The sequence below is a fragment of the Asterias amurensis genome, chromosome 12 (assembly GCF_032118995.1).
Source record: "Asterias amurensis chromosome 12, ASM3211899v1".
In the NCBI taxonomy this organism is placed as follows: Eukaryota; Metazoa; Echinodermata; class Asteroidea; order Forcipulatida; family Asteriidae; genus Asterias; species Asterias amurensis.
The window spans coordinates 16,405,254-16,421,437 of NC_092659.1; the positions used below are offsets into that span (position 1 = coordinate 16,405,254).

General features: G+C 40.1%; 4 protein-coding genes across 6 annotated transcripts in view; 1 reads left to right on the forward strand and 3 right to left on the reverse strand.

Moving 5' to 3' along the window:
- The window catches only part of LOC139945462 (phospholipid scramblase 3-like), a 99,861-nt gene that overhangs the window by 52,679 nt on the left and 30,998 nt on the right, over positions 1-16,184 (forward strand). The gene's annotated exons all lie outside the window — the stretch shown is intronic.
- LOC139945547 (uncharacterized) lies at positions 471-3,767 on the reverse strand. Its single transcript, XM_071942934.1, has 3 exons — positions 3,608-3,767; positions 3,008-3,321; positions 471-2,203 (listed from the first exon to the last, which is right to left on the reverse strand). Exons 1-3 carry the CDS (start codon positions 3,699-3,701, stop codon positions 2,195-2,197), a joined length of 417 nt encoding a protein of 138 aa, XP_071799035.1. The 5' UTR covers positions 3,702-3,767; the 3' UTR covers positions 471-2,194.
- Positions 5,386-8,813, reverse strand: LOC139945289 (uncharacterized). The gene is made up of 3 exons (XM_071942636.1): positions 8,677-8,813; positions 7,792-8,119; positions 5,386-6,564 (listed from the first exon to the last, which is right to left on the reverse strand). The coding sequence occupies exons 1-3, from the start codon at positions 8,729-8,731 to the stop codon at positions 6,384-6,386; spliced, it is 564 nt and encodes a 187-aa protein (XP_071798737.1). The 5' UTR covers positions 8,732-8,813; the 3' UTR covers positions 5,386-6,383.
- LOC139945182 (uncharacterized) lies at positions 11,565-15,141 on the reverse strand. Its single transcript, XM_071942471.1, has 3 exons — positions 14,958-15,141; positions 13,484-13,776; positions 11,565-12,618 (listed from the first exon to the last, which is right to left on the reverse strand). The coding sequence occupies exons 1-3, from the start codon at positions 15,052-15,054 to the stop codon at positions 12,607-12,609; spliced, it is 402 nt and encodes a 133-aa protein (XP_071798572.1). The 5' UTR covers positions 15,055-15,141; the 3' UTR covers positions 11,565-12,606.

Here is a 16,184-nt window from a genome sequence, read left to right on the forward strand (position 1 = left end):
TTTTCTCATAAAGGGTGCCCTTTATCACGAAGAAAATGCATTGGTGCCCTTGGCCTTCAAAAATGAAGTATTTACAGTCTTGGCCTGGGTATTAAAAAGAATATTGGTATTGGTGTTTGGTAAGCTATCTTGCTTTTTCCTCTTCTGTAGCACACAAGGGGACATTGTTTCTTAAGATCTTTGGAATCTTTAACGTCAGGGTTATCCAAAACGTGGAAAGGCCGAACATGCTTCCTATAAAATGTCTGACCTTTTTTTGTCAGCCCTCGACTCTCACCCTTGCTTTTTCAACCGAGATTTTCCAAATTGTGTCTGATATTGAACTCTATGCCCAATATTAATAAAACACAATGATTCAAACCCGGTGTTGTTTGGGATTTAGTCTCCTGGTGTGTGTATAGAAATAATATGATTGAGGAAGTTTATAAAAGGGCTCCATGAGACGAACATTTTACACAATTCCATGTAAGGGGGTGGGGGCACAAAGAATTTCCAGGGGTAGGGGGTGAATACATCTTGCCTTACCATGCCTCACACACTCGAAATAAACGAAATTTAGGTCACCTTGAGAGTTCATGTACGTTTTGTAAATGACCACTTTATTTTAAATGCACAACATGGCATTCAAAGATGTCTTAAAATCTGCACTCTTTACTGATCCAGATTTTAAAATCCAGATAAATTTCTGTAATAAGTGAGTATCATAATTGCAAACCTGTTGTTACTATTTGGCCTTGAGATTTAATTCTTAAATCATAAAACGAAACGAGATGCCAATCGTGGGAAAAAAAGTTTTTTTAAATTATTGGAATTCGAACAAAATAACTTTACTTAATATTCAGATAGATTTTTTTTCTTGAATCAAAAGAGTAGGATTGGATATCATGCAAACAAACATTAATGAGCCCAAATGTTGCCGTTAAGTTCTTATTTAAAGACAGTGGACACTATTGGTAATTGTCAAAGACTAGCCTCCACAGTTGGTGTATCTCAACATATGCATAAAATAACAAACCTGTGAAAATTTGAGCTCAATCGGTCATCGAAGTTGCGAGATATTAATGAAAGAAAAAACACCCTTGTCACACGAAGTTGTGTGCGTTTAGACGGTTGATTTCGAGACCTCAAGTTCTAAATCTGAGGTCTCGAAATCAAATTCGTGGAAAATCACTTCTTTCTCGAAAACTATGGCACTTCAGAGAGAGCTGTTTCTCACAACGTTTGTTACCATCAACCTCTCCCCATTACTCGTCACCAAGTAAGGTTTTATGCTAATCATTATTTTGAGTAATTACCAATAGTATCCACTGCCTTTAACTATGTATTCAAAGGGTGTTTATTTTGATTGGAGTAATGGGAAAGGGGCTTTTAAGTGAATGGGCACAAAATGTGTCGATTGTTCTGTTTGGTTTGGTTTGGTTGGAGTGTGTGCTCATTGGAACTTCAGTTAAAATTAACCAATCTCAAAGTTGTTTCCAAATTTAACAACTAATTAATGAAAGAAAGTTCTTGTCCCTTGTAACTATTGTGAGTTAAGTAAATATTGTGAGTTACATCTGGATGTAACTATTTACAAGGGACAAGAAATTTCTTTCATTAATAAGTTTTAAAAATATGGATACAACTTTGACACTGGTGTTTATTTAGATTTGAGCAATCAAACATGCACTTTATGTGAACGTGCACAAAATAATTATTGTGACATTTTCTGACATGTCTGATGTGGTTGGATTGTGTTTTGTTTGAAAATAATGAAGCAGATAATGATTATTCTTCAAAAAACAATAGTTGATGTAAGTAGAATACCTTTTAGGACAGGTTAAAAATATTAAGATAAACAGTACATACAGGTTTTTGACTTTTTCTTTTTAAAACATAAGGATAAAAGGGATGTATTTTTATTAACACGAATGGAAGGAAATATCAAACTTTCTCAATTAAATACCCTTTTCTAATACGAATGTTGGCTAATCGAAAGTTGTAGTGGTTGTACTTGGTATCGCCTGTTCTATGTCTGGGTCATTTTTTAAATTAAACTGCTACTTTTTATAGAAGTTTCAATCGCCAGTACTGCAGAGTCTTTGAAAAGGGAGTTGATGTGTGGGTCTGAGGATTTTGTAAGAGTGAAATCAAGAACAGATGTGTCGTGCAGATTCTAGTAGACTACCAGTGGTGGAGAGTTTTGACCTCGACATCAGATGACCTGGAGTAAGCAAAATACAAAAGAGCAAGAGTAAGCTACTATCGTTCTGTAAAACAGTACTCGTTAAAGAATGTTATTCTTTTCCTCATTGCAATGCATTGCCGAGTTGCATTCCAGGATTCATAAACGTGCATGTACATCATCAAAATGTCCTTCACAGCCTGTTGTGTTGGAAACCACTTTCTACTTATTTGTTTTAGTGACACAACATGTTTTTACTTTAATATTTGAACTCTAATGTTGCACAAGTATTTTCAGCTGTACCTCTGGTTTCTCATATAGCACGCTCAGGGCCGCCAGTCAGTGACGCTCATGGCGCTTCAACGTTTAGTACCCATGGTCACTGGTCCATTTTATTTCATTCCTCAAACAATCTCAGCTCCCTTGTGAGTATACAGCCTGTGCTGCCAAATTATGTAGCCCACTGCAACTAACTTAAATCAATCACAAGAACCATCTCTGCCCAAGAACTTTCTCTGCCTTAACATGTACCCATGTATACCTCTGGGTGAAGAGAAGCAATTATAGCAAAGCATCTTGATCAAGTGTCATGACCGGGATTTGAACCCACACTCCGATGACTTAACCACATGAACTTGAACTCCATGCTCTTAACCACTCGGCCATGACACCCTCGCCATTAACATAACTGCATATTCCTTATTCGTATTTTGTCAATCGTAAATAATTTAACTTGTTTTTTATTTGCGTTATTTGTAAAGCGCTTAAAGATGACTTTATTTTAGATGCTACATAAAACGATAATAATTCGGCATACCTCAGTTGTATCAGAAAACCTCTTACCTTCACGTTCCATTCTATGGTTATTGGGTTACTGCCACATCTTTTGTCACGTTTCTTGTCGAGAATCTCAACGATATATCTCCCACTGTGACCAGCATGTACATTTGAGATAATGAACGCAAATTCGAAGTTGCGTTTGTAAGATTTCCCCTTGAAGTAGCCTAGGTTGCCCCACTTGTTGTCACCCACGAATCGCCAGATAATCCTCGCCGGTCCTTTGAAGACCCAATAAGTAAGTTTGAACTCTGCAGTGTCTCCGCATCGGAGCTGTCGTATGTAATTATTATTGGGACTTGCCGACAGGATTTGTGGATCTGAAGAAGTAAATTTCAAAATTACAATACAGGCCTGATAATTCACGGAGGCCATGAAAGCGTTTGCCTCCATGCCCCTGGTCACTGCCTTGGTGCCAATGCTACAGGATTCCCTCATAGGGTTCCCTGCCAAGGAGAAAATGCCTTGGTGCCCCTGTCCTTTCAAAAACGCAGCATACAGGCCTGACATAATTATAGTCTGAATAAAATTTTAGAAGTGTGGTGGACAGTCCTCGTTGGTCCGTGGACATTGAACACAACAGTATTATCCCGGGTTACAATTTACCTTGCTCTTGAGGTTCCCTTTGCCTTGCACCTGTAGAAGGAAGTGTATTCAGGTGAAAGCTGATGTTGTCGGTTGCCTCGCTGCCATTCGCCATGGTGAACTGCTTGAATTGACTGAGTTAGGTACATGTACATGTATGATCGAAATTGTGTGCTACCGAGTATTTTTACCCACCAGAGACCTGTTTCTTTTACCCCATAAAAGGACGAGCACGTGATCAGGTGTGTCCATTAAAGATGGCTGGGAAGCCTAGATTTGTAATACTGGATTGGCGCGCTAATGGATGTTCTTTTTGGTTAAAATTATGAAACTAATGTCGAATAAATTATTGTCACTCCCAGTCTTCCGACATTAGCTATGTCATAGAACATGTTGAGTATTTGTACAATGCCCCCCCCCCCCCTCCACGAATCATCACCGCTTTTGAAACACCTTTTCCATAATAGGGCAGTCCTATAAACGTTCGGTAGACCTGATTGCTTGTGTGAAAAACACAGTATCTCTGCGTGTAGTTCACGTTCATAGACCGTCACACGGCCTGGTCGGTGTGTTTCTGAACGCAAGAGGGGGTGCGGTGTCCAAAATGGTCGTCTCACACCTCAACCGTGTGTGTCGGTACGCGGTTGGATATAGTGCAAGGAGGTGAAATTATTACTATGTAACGGGGCTACATCAAGGTGCAAGGTGGTGAAGAAATTTTTGCTACAAGGCTCGTCGAAAACCCTTGTTCAATATATGTCGTGAATGTCATTAAACAGTGTTTTTGTGAACGATTGAACACTGAACCAAACACAGCACTCACTTAATTTTGGGGGTTGTCGCACCTTCTGTAGACTCTTTTTCTTTCTTGTTTTATTACGGTTGTGAAGCCAGGGCCTCCAAGCAAACCGAACTTAGTCAATAAACATGGACAAGAATCCAAATGGAGATTAGACAAGGATGGAAGCTTCAGTTTTAAATGTGGGAGAAAAACCCCAGAGAAGTGTTCCTGGAAGGACCCACACAGTCAGGTTGGGACTGAAACCCAATCCACTTAGTGCCCCCTGTGGTATTCAAACCGGGGTCCTAGAGGTGGAAGACGAGGAAAGATACCACCCCTCTAACCATGACCATCTATATACCTTCCTGTATCTGTCGAACACTGCAGCAAACTCCTCACATGATTTATAAGTTGGAAGTGTGGTGTGGCAATTAGTGGACACAAATTAGTGGTGAGCTCCCCTTATGAAAGTGGTTATTTGGCTTTTATCTAACCTAGTATTGAATGAGTCTATTAAGTGGGCTTCTCTTATACATACTGGTAACTAGCTGAACGGCTTTACGAGTATACAACTGTCCTTATTGGGTAAGGTATCATCAATTCAGTAAAGATCAAGCCTTCTTTTAAGTGAAAGTAGTCTTGCTCCTTAAAGACACCGGATACTATTGGTAATTGTCACTCTACAACTCGTTCCCATAAAAGTTTTTATGCTAAAAAATATTTTCAGTAATTACCAACAGTGTCCACTGCCTTTAAGTTTGTTTCGAATCTGTAATGAACAACCTTATTGTTGATAGGGCAACGCGATGAACATTCGACTAGAAGCGACAAAAATGCTAGCAGCATTATTAATCTAGGCTGCTTACTACACTCTCAATACAATGTACACAGCTCTGCACACTCTGCTGTTACGGCGCCCTCTACTGGTTGGCGGTGACTGAGTAGCCCCATGATATTGAGCCTTGCTCGTTCCTTCATAATTACACGTAGAATTTTAATGTTAAACAGTGTGCTGAGTATACAGTTACACATCGGTGTTTATTTGTGAAGCCAAAAAAACATAATTTGTGTACCCTCTGCAAATGTCCATGCAAAATTTACATGCAGATTATAGTTGTATTATGTTTCTGTGTACAATAGAAGCACGTCATATTCAACGAAGTTATGATTTTAAGTTGTAAGATATGCATGTACTCTGATATCAATACAAAATCAAAATTGTAAAATTTCTTTTTTAAACATGCTCCACCTGACACATGGAGTCTTCAAGTTTAGGGTGTTTATTATCTGTCAAATAAGCTACTGTCGAGCACTGTATCAAAGGCAGTGTACACTATTGGTATTAACTCAAAATGATTATTAGCATAAAACCTTACTTGGTAACAAGTAATGGGGAGTGGACTGGTTTATAGTTTAAAACATTGTGAGAAACGGCTCCCTCTGAAGTGACGTAGTTTTCGAGACAGGAGTAATTTTCCCACGAATTTGATTTCGAGACCTCGGAATTAGATGAGGTCTCGAAATCAAGCATCTGAATGCGCACAACTTCGTATGGCAAGGTTGTTTTTTTTTTCATAGTTATCTCACAACTTCGACGACCAATTGAGCTCAAATTTTCACAGCTTTGTTATTTTATGCTTTAATGTTGAGATACTCCAAGTGAGAAGACTTGTCTTTGTCATTTACAAATAGTGTACAGAGTCTTTAAAGGAGTGTTTAAGCTGTCATTGTTTCCGAAAACCTTTTTCTCTCACTTTACAAAATAATTACATGTTTAAAATGGCACTGCTTGTGCAGGTTTTGGCTGTAATATTATGGTTCAAATGAGGCCTTTTGAAACGCTACTACTATCAGCAAACCCAATCGGTTGGTTTGCTATAACAATCCTCATGCCTAGGCGAATAATGTATCGGTCATACAACGAAGGCATCACCTGTGACTGCTGCCACCTATCGTCAAGTTGACTCCATTTGTGTCGAGTCTCATAATAAGTTCTCATGTTTTAGTTCAATGTTCTCATAGGTGAGTTAGAGGTCCATGAAATTTGAGTTGAAGGTTGAGATGGGCTCTGTGAGAGTTAGTATCCCTGTTTCTTTGGGACACTATGTCTCTAGTACTAGTAGTGGTCTTCTTGTATATCCAAAAGACACGCCCACTGAACATTCCTCGTACACGACTCGACCGTCTGCACCTACACCTGTAAAAAAAAAAAAAAAAAAAAAAAAAAGGAGAAACATCAGTGACAACAGTATTACTTTATGTGCTAGTAGATTTGATCTGGATACGCTTAAAGGCGGTGGACACTATTGGTCCTTACTCAAAATAATTATTAGCAGAAAACCTTACTTGGTGACGAGTAATGGGGAGATGTTGATGGTATAAAACATTGTGAGAAACGGCTCCCTCTTAAGTGACATCGTTTTCGAGGAAGAAGTATATTTCCACGAATTTGATTTCGACACCTTAGATTTAGAATTTGAGGTCAACCATCAAAACGCACACAACTTCGTGTGGCAATGTTGTTTTTTCTTACGTAATTATCTCGCAACTTCGACGACCAATTGAGCTCAATTTTTCACAGGTTTGTTATTTTATGCATATGTTGAGATACACCAAGTGAGCAAACTGTCTTTGACAATTACCAATAGTGTCCACTGTCTTTAAGAACACGACGTCATTTTATTTGAGTACAGCGCCCTCAGCTAGTTTCCAAAAGAGCCACAGAGCCTGGACTTCCTTCTGGCATAACTTGTTCATTATTTCAATTGAGAAACACATTCAATCCATAGAAATTGTGACATAAAATGTCCCATATGACAAATGTAGTATCTTGCCTTTCTGTAAGACCCTATAATGTACAAGGTCACTCTGATCATGGAGGTAGATGCTCTGAATGTAGTTAGGGTTTGAGGCATTACATGGTGAGGTATTAATATGTATTTGGTTTGCAGCAACAACATATGTGTGTGTCTACTTGCCAGGTAGTTTGTGTTTTAAGAGTATTTTCTTGCTTTATATCTTCTACTACCGCAGAGTAGATTTTCGGAATTCTGGAGATTTCTCTGTGTCCTGCTTTTTCACTACCTGAGCGGCCGGGACTACTACTTTAGTAGTGGATAATTTCTTCACTACCTCAACTTTTCAACTGGCCTGTTTTATTCATCGTCTAACCTTTTGTTGGAAACGCAGGTTACATGGTCAGTTCGGCCTGATGTTGTCATTAGGTCTGATTTTAATGGGTGATTCACGTAATGATCTCACTTGGGAAAATTGTATCATATCTAAGGCCGTGTTCGAAATGGCGGCTTCGGCTTGGGCTACACCTAGATTTCTGTGTCATTTTGCATTGAGGTATAAAACGTCCTTTAGCACGAGCCGTGTTGCTGTAGACGCCAATTTGGATACGGCCAAACACTTGACTCACCCCTTGACACATAGATTGTAGTTGCTCAGGTCCCCGAGTACGACCTTCACACGGCACGATCTCGTGACCGGGTTGGCGCCTTCAACTCGCCCGAGTTGCTGGTCGAACACGGACACCTTGTATCTGCTCTGTGGATGCCTGGATAGCCACTCCGTACTGAGTCTCAGTGAAGTGCTTGAGGACCTGACTCTGTCCATGGCCTCCCCAACCTTGACTCCGTCGACGTACCATTTGATTGTAACGGGATTCAGGGCTTTGTACTCGACCTTCAGCAACGTTGGATTGAAATTCCTTTTTATCCGATTGTTCAGTGTGCTGACAGTTGGACCTGAAAGTGCAGGAAAGTTTCATGGAATGTTGGGTGTTGTTGTGAGAATGTTAAACCAATTTTGTTTTCTTCTTTTCATATTTCGAAAGGGATAGTACACGTCGTGAACTCTTCTAGCCCGAAAACTATACTAGCCCGAAAAGAAGTTCGTTTTTGAAACTTGAAAGGGTCTACCCTTTTGAAAATATCACAAATTTACCCACAAAGTTAGTTCGTTGTATCAGCAGCAGTTTTGTTATAGCAACAGTTTCGCAACTACTGTAGCTGTACCTTAGATTGATTCAAAGAGAGTATTAGCAAACCATGACATACCTTTCTTGTAGGATGTTCGTTCGAACGGTATGGGAGTATTCTTACAATTATAGGGGAACATACTTAATGTCACGACAGTGTAACGAGTGGCCATCTGAAGGTTCGGCACATTGAAGCAGTAGTTCACCCAACGGATCACAGTGCCAAACTATTTCCACTTTGAATGACTTCAAAGATGTCGTGTCAGTTTGTATTTCACTTTCTTATTGTGGGAGTAGGCCTTCAGCTCCTCCACTATAACTCACCTGCAAGCCGTTCCTCGTGTCGGCTGACTCCAGGGGAAAATTGAATGTTCACCATTTTGTAGATATTACCTCCAGGTTAACGTACCCACCTAAGCCACCTATCCGTTTCAGTGCATGGAACTGTTAGTGCCTGCAGACTTCGTGAACTGTTTGTAACTTGTGCGTAGACACAACGTGTTTGTATACTTTGGAAGTGCTCAATATTGTCAGGGGGAAGCAAACATTCTCTACCATTCTGTCGGAGTAATGATGTCAACAATTCTGTAAAACAATTCCAAGAAGCTCAACTGCTGTAGTTAAACACACAAGGCTAACTTGTTGTGGTCCACTGGTCCGGGACATCTTGATGTGTTTTGTTGGAATAAATGTTTTTTGTTTTTTTTTACTACCCCCGTGGTCGAAATGGATCGTTCCACAATTTTAGGGGTGTACCACCTATTGTCGTATGAATGAGCTCCTTCGTGTAAGTACGTGGTGTAGCGGGAAGCCTTTCCAACGTGTGAGGAAAAACGGTGAAAAAAAAACGCGGTCACGGGTTACTTTTGAACTTTTAAAGTTGGCGTCAGGAGTCATTTATCTATAAGTAAGAAGTCTGTTTCAGTGATCAATTTGCATTTGGTAGCAGGTTTTATTGTGTGTTGCAGACAAATTATGCTGTAATCAGACTGTGTTGAAAATTGTATTACCAACAAAACAAGGGTTTTCCGTTGCGCTTGGGTTATTGAGAGGGGCTTCATGGGTTATCTGTTCGTGTTGAAAGAATACCATATTTAATAATGAGAAGTTTCAGACTTGTTATCTGCATCCAGACTATTTAATGTCTTCCCTTTTTTGTCTTTAATGTCAAGGAATCATGTTGTTTGATCTACTTCTCTAGAACTGGAGAAATTCCCCCCAAAAAATAAATACCATAGTTTCAAATTATCTCCTTTTAAATATTTGTGGGGCTATTCATCCTTACTCGCAGCTAAGAGCTGAACTGCGAAGGACGCGGCTACAACGTGTTCGAGAAGCAGGCATGCCACGGACCACGGAGCACAGTCAAATTCGAAAGTGTTTGATTTTTCCCGAGGGAGGAAAACCGGATGGTCTGGAAAACCCTCGTGGCACAGCAGAGAACCAACGCACAACTCAACTCACATAAGGCCCTGGCCGGGAATCGAACCATGCCATCCTTAAAGTTGAATCCCAGTTTCAAACCTCTTTGTCAGCAATAAACACCCATGTGTCAATATTAATCCCAAGTTTTAGGCAGTTTACGTGTAATGTGCTTTTTGATGCAATTCTTTGTATTGTGGGTATCAACCCATTGGCTCTGTACACAAACTGACATGTCCATAGAAATATTACAGCCCTATCGGATGTTGTTGACAATGTAGGCTCTACTTTTCTATTTATTCACGGCGCCAATGAAACTAAACCAAGAAACTGACTTCACTGGGTGCATGGTCATTGACCCCATTCAGGGTTGTATCGAAGATTCAGGTCATATTTGTCTGGATTGAACCATACACGCGGCGTTTGACAGGTTTGTGCACACTGTGTAGTTAGCTATAATATAATAGTGCTCATTTTCTGTACCAAGTGGGGACCAAGGGCAAACCAACAAGGGAAAGCCAAAGGGCTCGGATTTCTAAAGGCGGGGTTCTCCTGCTGCACAAGGAAATGTGTTTACAAAGTCTACGAGAAATTGAGTACAGGGACACAATAAAGAATGAAAGAATGCTTCACAAGGATACAATTTTGAGAGGATATGTAGGAAATAGGTGGCACACACACCCACAAGCCTGTATACATTGGACAAACCCAGGTCACAACGTCTCGAGTCGAGTTCGGCCCGAGTAGCGTCAACTATATATATATATATAACAAAGATATTGACAAAATTGGGAGACCACCAACATAGGGCTAGATAGCTCAGTTGGTAGAGCGCCGGCACGTTAAACCGGAGGTCGTTGGTTCAAATCCCGCTCTAGTCAATTTTTCTTTGTTCAATCCTAAAAAATCATTTAAAAATGTACCCAGTCAGTTTCCCTTGTGGTTTATTATTTGATATCTAATATAAAAAGTCGCATCCCCTTAAGGTGATCCCCTGTCTGCCGCTTCCCAGGTTGTATCGTTACCCGGGTGTGATCCCTGGCTACACGGCAGTTTGCGGTTTAATGGCTTCTGACAGGCACCCCCGAACAAAGATATTGACAAAATTGGGAGACCACCAACATAGGGCTAGATAGCTCAGTTGGTAGAGCGCCGGCACGTTAAACCGGAGGTCGTTGGTTCAAATCCCGCTCTAGTCAATTTTTCTTTGTTCAATCCTAAAAAATCATTTAAAAATGTACCCAGTCAGTTTCCCTTGTGGTTTATTATTTGATATATATGCATATATAATATATATATATATATATATATATATATATATATATACGGCTGCTACCGTGGACCTCCTATTGTCCCTCTTTTGTATATACCCTAACTTTTTGGCAACAGCTCCCATTGGTTTTGTACACGTGTTCCAACTGTGGACCTTTCCTGAACCGTGGACCCTATTGTCCTTTTTGATATAGGTCCTCGGTTAGAATGTGTATACCTACTCCCACACACAAAACCTTGTGGAGTCCTGCTATGTGCTATTAATCCCTTTTCTAAAGACTTACATTTGTGGGGTCCAGGCTGAACTTATAACTCTCTTGTGGGGTCCAGTGTTCCATAGTGCCAAAGAGCCAACAATGGCAATTTCGTATAATAAACCTCACATATACATGCTCTAAAGATGCACTGGACATGGTTGGTAATTACTCAAAATACCCAATGGCACACCGTCTTCTTGTTTTAGTTGTCAATCAATTACTTTCTCTCACAGCAACCAAGATGCACCCACATCAACAAGTATCCTCAGTGTATTCTTCAGTTGGTAGTTTATTTTAACATTATACAGCTAATGCACACGGTAAAATCTTAATAGTACTTAGATAATAGCAGGCAAAACCACTACTTTCACGGTCATGGCACGCGAAGAAATTTGACAGGCAGTGTAACCCCCCCCCCCCCCCCTTAAAGTGGTAAGTACTTCCCATTAAAATTCAGTCGATAACTGAAATGTGAATGCCTATATTCTCAACGAAAGTGCCTTGAATGTAAAAGTTTCCATGACATGACCTTGAAAATAGAAATCACACATTACAGACAATGTAACTAATTTCTCTTCTTCGTTTGTCATTTTTTTTCATAACCCAGTTGGCGGCATTGTGTATAACAACACATAACTTTTTGCATACTTTTAGTGCTGTTATTCTGTAGTGATCAGATGTTTCAACTGTGGCCGTTTAAGGGTTCAGGTTAAATTTGCCAGTTTATCAAGACCCTTTAACAATGTTAACAATGCAGAATTTCGATCACACAAAAAAGTATGGGACGTCATTGTGAGTCAGTATGACCCTGTTTGTGTTTGTGGTTGTATCCAACGGGATACTTTTCGGACGCTAGGTGGCAGCATTCTGACCAGATAAATCCAATGTTCCTGGTTGTGTGTGCGTGCTTAGAACAACCTAATCAATGGGAATTTACGTGGAAGTCTGCTGCCACCTAGCGTTCCAAAGTCTCCCATTGGAAACTTGAATTGTTGCGTGACGTCACGAGTGTCACTGTGTCAGAGTGAACAACAAAGTAAGGTGGTCCAATCCGGAAGAAGTCTTGTGTGATTAGAGGTGAATCAATGAACCCCGATCCCAATGGATCAGTTTTATTGTGGTTATAGTGTTTATAGTTAAGCTTTAGTTGAAGAGTGCAACCAATTTGTGACAGCATAAAGGTGGCAGTCGGAGTGTGGTACTGTAGAGGCTGGACGTTGGCTGCCATATCTCGATGTAAAGAACTTGAATCGGACGGTTTTGTGTGACCATGTCGTCTGACTCTTGCCTCATTCTTGGGCTTCTACTTAACTACCTGTGGAGTCATTGAAACAGAAGAAAATAAAACACTTCTCAGTTATGCATCCCTTTAGTAACAAATGACATTTGTAAAGTAGGTGAAATTCATAAGCGAGCATTATATTATGTATGATGGCAAGTGCCCTCTTACTTGATGGACCGAAATAAGGTAGTTTAAGGAGCAAGGTTGACACATTTTACCCACTCTAATTGTGATATCCCTTCCAGAATACATTTCGTCCGCTGAACACACTGGTATACTGAATATTGTTTTATGTCGTGTAATGCCCTTTAACACATGAGTTAGGGCTGATTATACTAACCCATGTTATTTATTTCATTGTTTTCTTCAAAGTACAATGCCTTGAGGGAGACCAAGTCCCTGATATGCTAGACTGGACCGTTCCACCCATCTATTAAGGGGGATCAGGTCCTAAAGTTGTGTAGCTTTTTTTTTTTGAGGGGCTGTACAAGTTACTTTACTCACACCCTTTGTGCACAAATTTACCCATACATACAGACCTACCCAGATCTAACCCTCTAGTAAATTGGAGCCATCTATTCTTTGTAGCAAGCTCCCAGATGTCTAGAAAGGTTCTAAGGTTTTCACCACCCTTCCCTGCCAAAGAAACGTTTTTGAGTTCTTGGGACTACGACAAAATATACTAGCAATTAGAACCATTTCGCATTTGTGTAACACCTGCAAGAGTTACTTTCCTAAACGTTGTAAGCATGAGATCTGTGGCCATCTCCTTTGTGTATATGAATAGCAAAACATTATTTCCAATTCAATACTCAGAAAACGTATCTTGAGTTAAGCCTGCTCAAAATAGTACACATTTTTAGAGAAGGTACAAGTGAACGGAAATCTGTGTTCTCACATCAACGTCCCAAGAGACCCGCACTGGGTTCGTGGATTCTGTTTCATCACGTCCTTGGTCCAGTACTTCCACTGTGTATGTCCCAATGCTGCTCGAGTCGGCCTTATTGAGGCGAAACTGAAAGGTGCCATTGCCCATCAGTCCAGACTCTTGCCAGTTTAAGGTGCCTTCTTTTGCCATATGCCACAGTGTGATAGTCGCTGGTCCGTGGAAAACTCTGTAGTTTACGAAAAATGTTTGACCTTCCCCTTTGTGCAAGGTTATATCGTGCATACAGGAATCAATAACGGGATCTGAAGATGAAAATCGGTTGAAAACAGGCAATCAGTGGTTAAAGGTAACATGATCGGTGAGGGTCAATAATAATATTGTTTGGTTGAAAACTGTCAAAGAGTGGTTAAGTTAATATAGACCTATATCAATGTTAATGATACAAAATAAACACTGTTATTTTCAGTGCGCAAGCTTACAGTTGGTAGAAGCATTTTTCTGTGAAGTATTTCCTTCTGAAATAAAGTTATTTTCATGAAAACTTTACCCGGGGTCGCTTTCACAACGAGTTTAGGACTAGTCCTAACTTAGGACTAGTCCCTAGGAGATATACAAATTGCATGGATAGTCCTAAGTTAGGACAAGTAACTGGTCCTAACTCGAGATAAGACTAGTCCAAACTCTTTGTGAAATCCACCCCAGCCGTCGATTTCACAGAAATATTCCTAACTTCAGACTTATCTTAGGACTTAGGACGAGACCCAACCCTGCACTTAGCATGCAGACCTTAAGATTAATCCTAAGTTAGGACGGGTTAGTCGTCCTAACTCGAGGTAAGACGAGTCCTAACTCTTTGTGAAATCGCCCCAAAAACCTAACAAAAAAATACGCAACAGAATCGGTTGAACACAACCAAAATAAAGACACTGTGTTTACATGGCGTCTCGGTTTTCACTTTTGTCGTCTGACTTATCCAACACCTAGAGCTCAAGTTTGTGTTGATTTTGTTCTGTCTATTGCACAAAATAGTGTACCACAAAAATGCATTGAACCATGATGGTGCTCCTCTTTAAAGACACTGGACACTATTGGTAATTGTCAAAGAACAGTCTTCTCACTTAGTGTATCTCAACATATGCATAAAATAGCAAACCTGTGAAAATTTGAGCTCAATCGGTCATCGAAGTTGCGAGATAATAATGATAGAAAGAACATCGTTGTCACACGGTGTTGTGTGCTTTCAGATGCTTGATTTCAAGACCTCACGTTCTAAATCTGAGGTCGCGAAATCAATTTCGAGGAAAACTACTTCTTTCTCAAAAACTATACGTCACTTCAGAGGGAGCTGTTTCTCACAATGTTTTATATCATCAACCTCTACCCATTACTTGTAATCAAGAAAGATGTTATGATGATAAATATTTATAGTAATTACCAAGAGTGTCCACTGCCTTTAAACTATACATGTACTATATGCACCTACCCTGTTCCTCAGTCTCACGAAAGATCAATCCAGAAAAAGGCATTGGCCAAGTAAACACCATGCGATCCGCAGATTCTCTGGAGTTGCGGCCGCCCATTTTTTTGTTTTCGTTCAAATGCTTCTTTATTTTTTTACGTTTCAACAACCAGTAATCTGATCGAAATGAATGAGAAATTTAACCAAGAACTCCTTTAAATGTCATGGCTTGTTGTGTTTCCACGGTCTGGTCCACGTGACTTTGGAGTATGCTCATTCTGCTTATGTGTGTTGTGAGGTGTACTGTATTTTTTTAGTGGAAGTTCTACAATGTTTTCCTCTATGCTTAGGATGTGGAACTGTTTTGACAGTTCTCAAAACTGCCAATTGATCACACCAGTCCGAATGTGGTGATTTTGTTCGATTTTTAACATAATATATATGGGTTGCTGAGTAGATTCATCCATAAAAGCGAATGGAATGATCTGTGATGGATTTGGTGTTGCCAAACAGTCATACGGTATTCCCCGTTCTTCTCTCTCACACAAACCCTTTGTTAACGACTGCTTACTTTTGGCTACCGAACAGCATGCAGAATATCCTTGCGCAGCGTTGTCCGTCTCATTGTTTTTTTTTTTTACTGCAACAGCTCGCATTCCTACCCAAGCCATTACTATTCAGTTCTGACAAACCAAATATCTGGCTCCGCGCCAAATCAAACCCTCTCGCTGGAAATCGGGGACCAAATTCATACAGGCCTGCGGAAGCACAAGCAGCAGTTGTAAGCACAACACCATTATGCCCATCAGAATAAGGTTACCAGCCAAAGTACCATGCCACCAGAACAATCTGTGACTGGTATCCTGCTTATTTTGGCGAATCGCAGAAATTCTAATTGGGCCCTGTTCAAATCTTTTAAAACTCTTTCTATAAATCCAAGGCAATGTAATTTAAAACCCAACCAAGTCAAAAAAGAACATGCAGACCAATTTAGCCCAAAATCATGACTAACATGTTACGTTCATGAGAAGAGTTTCTGAGTAAGCTGAGGCCTTTATATTTGCCTAAATATCTGAATGGTTTGAGTGATAGATAGCTTCAGTACAATTCAATTACCATTGCTCAGTGAACAAAGTTGCTTGAAACACTGTTTTCTAACTGTTTTCGAAACAAAAAGATCGATTAAAATTCTGTGTGTAGCACTACATAGGGTATGGTCCATTTGTTATAAACTGAGCTATAGGGTGACCT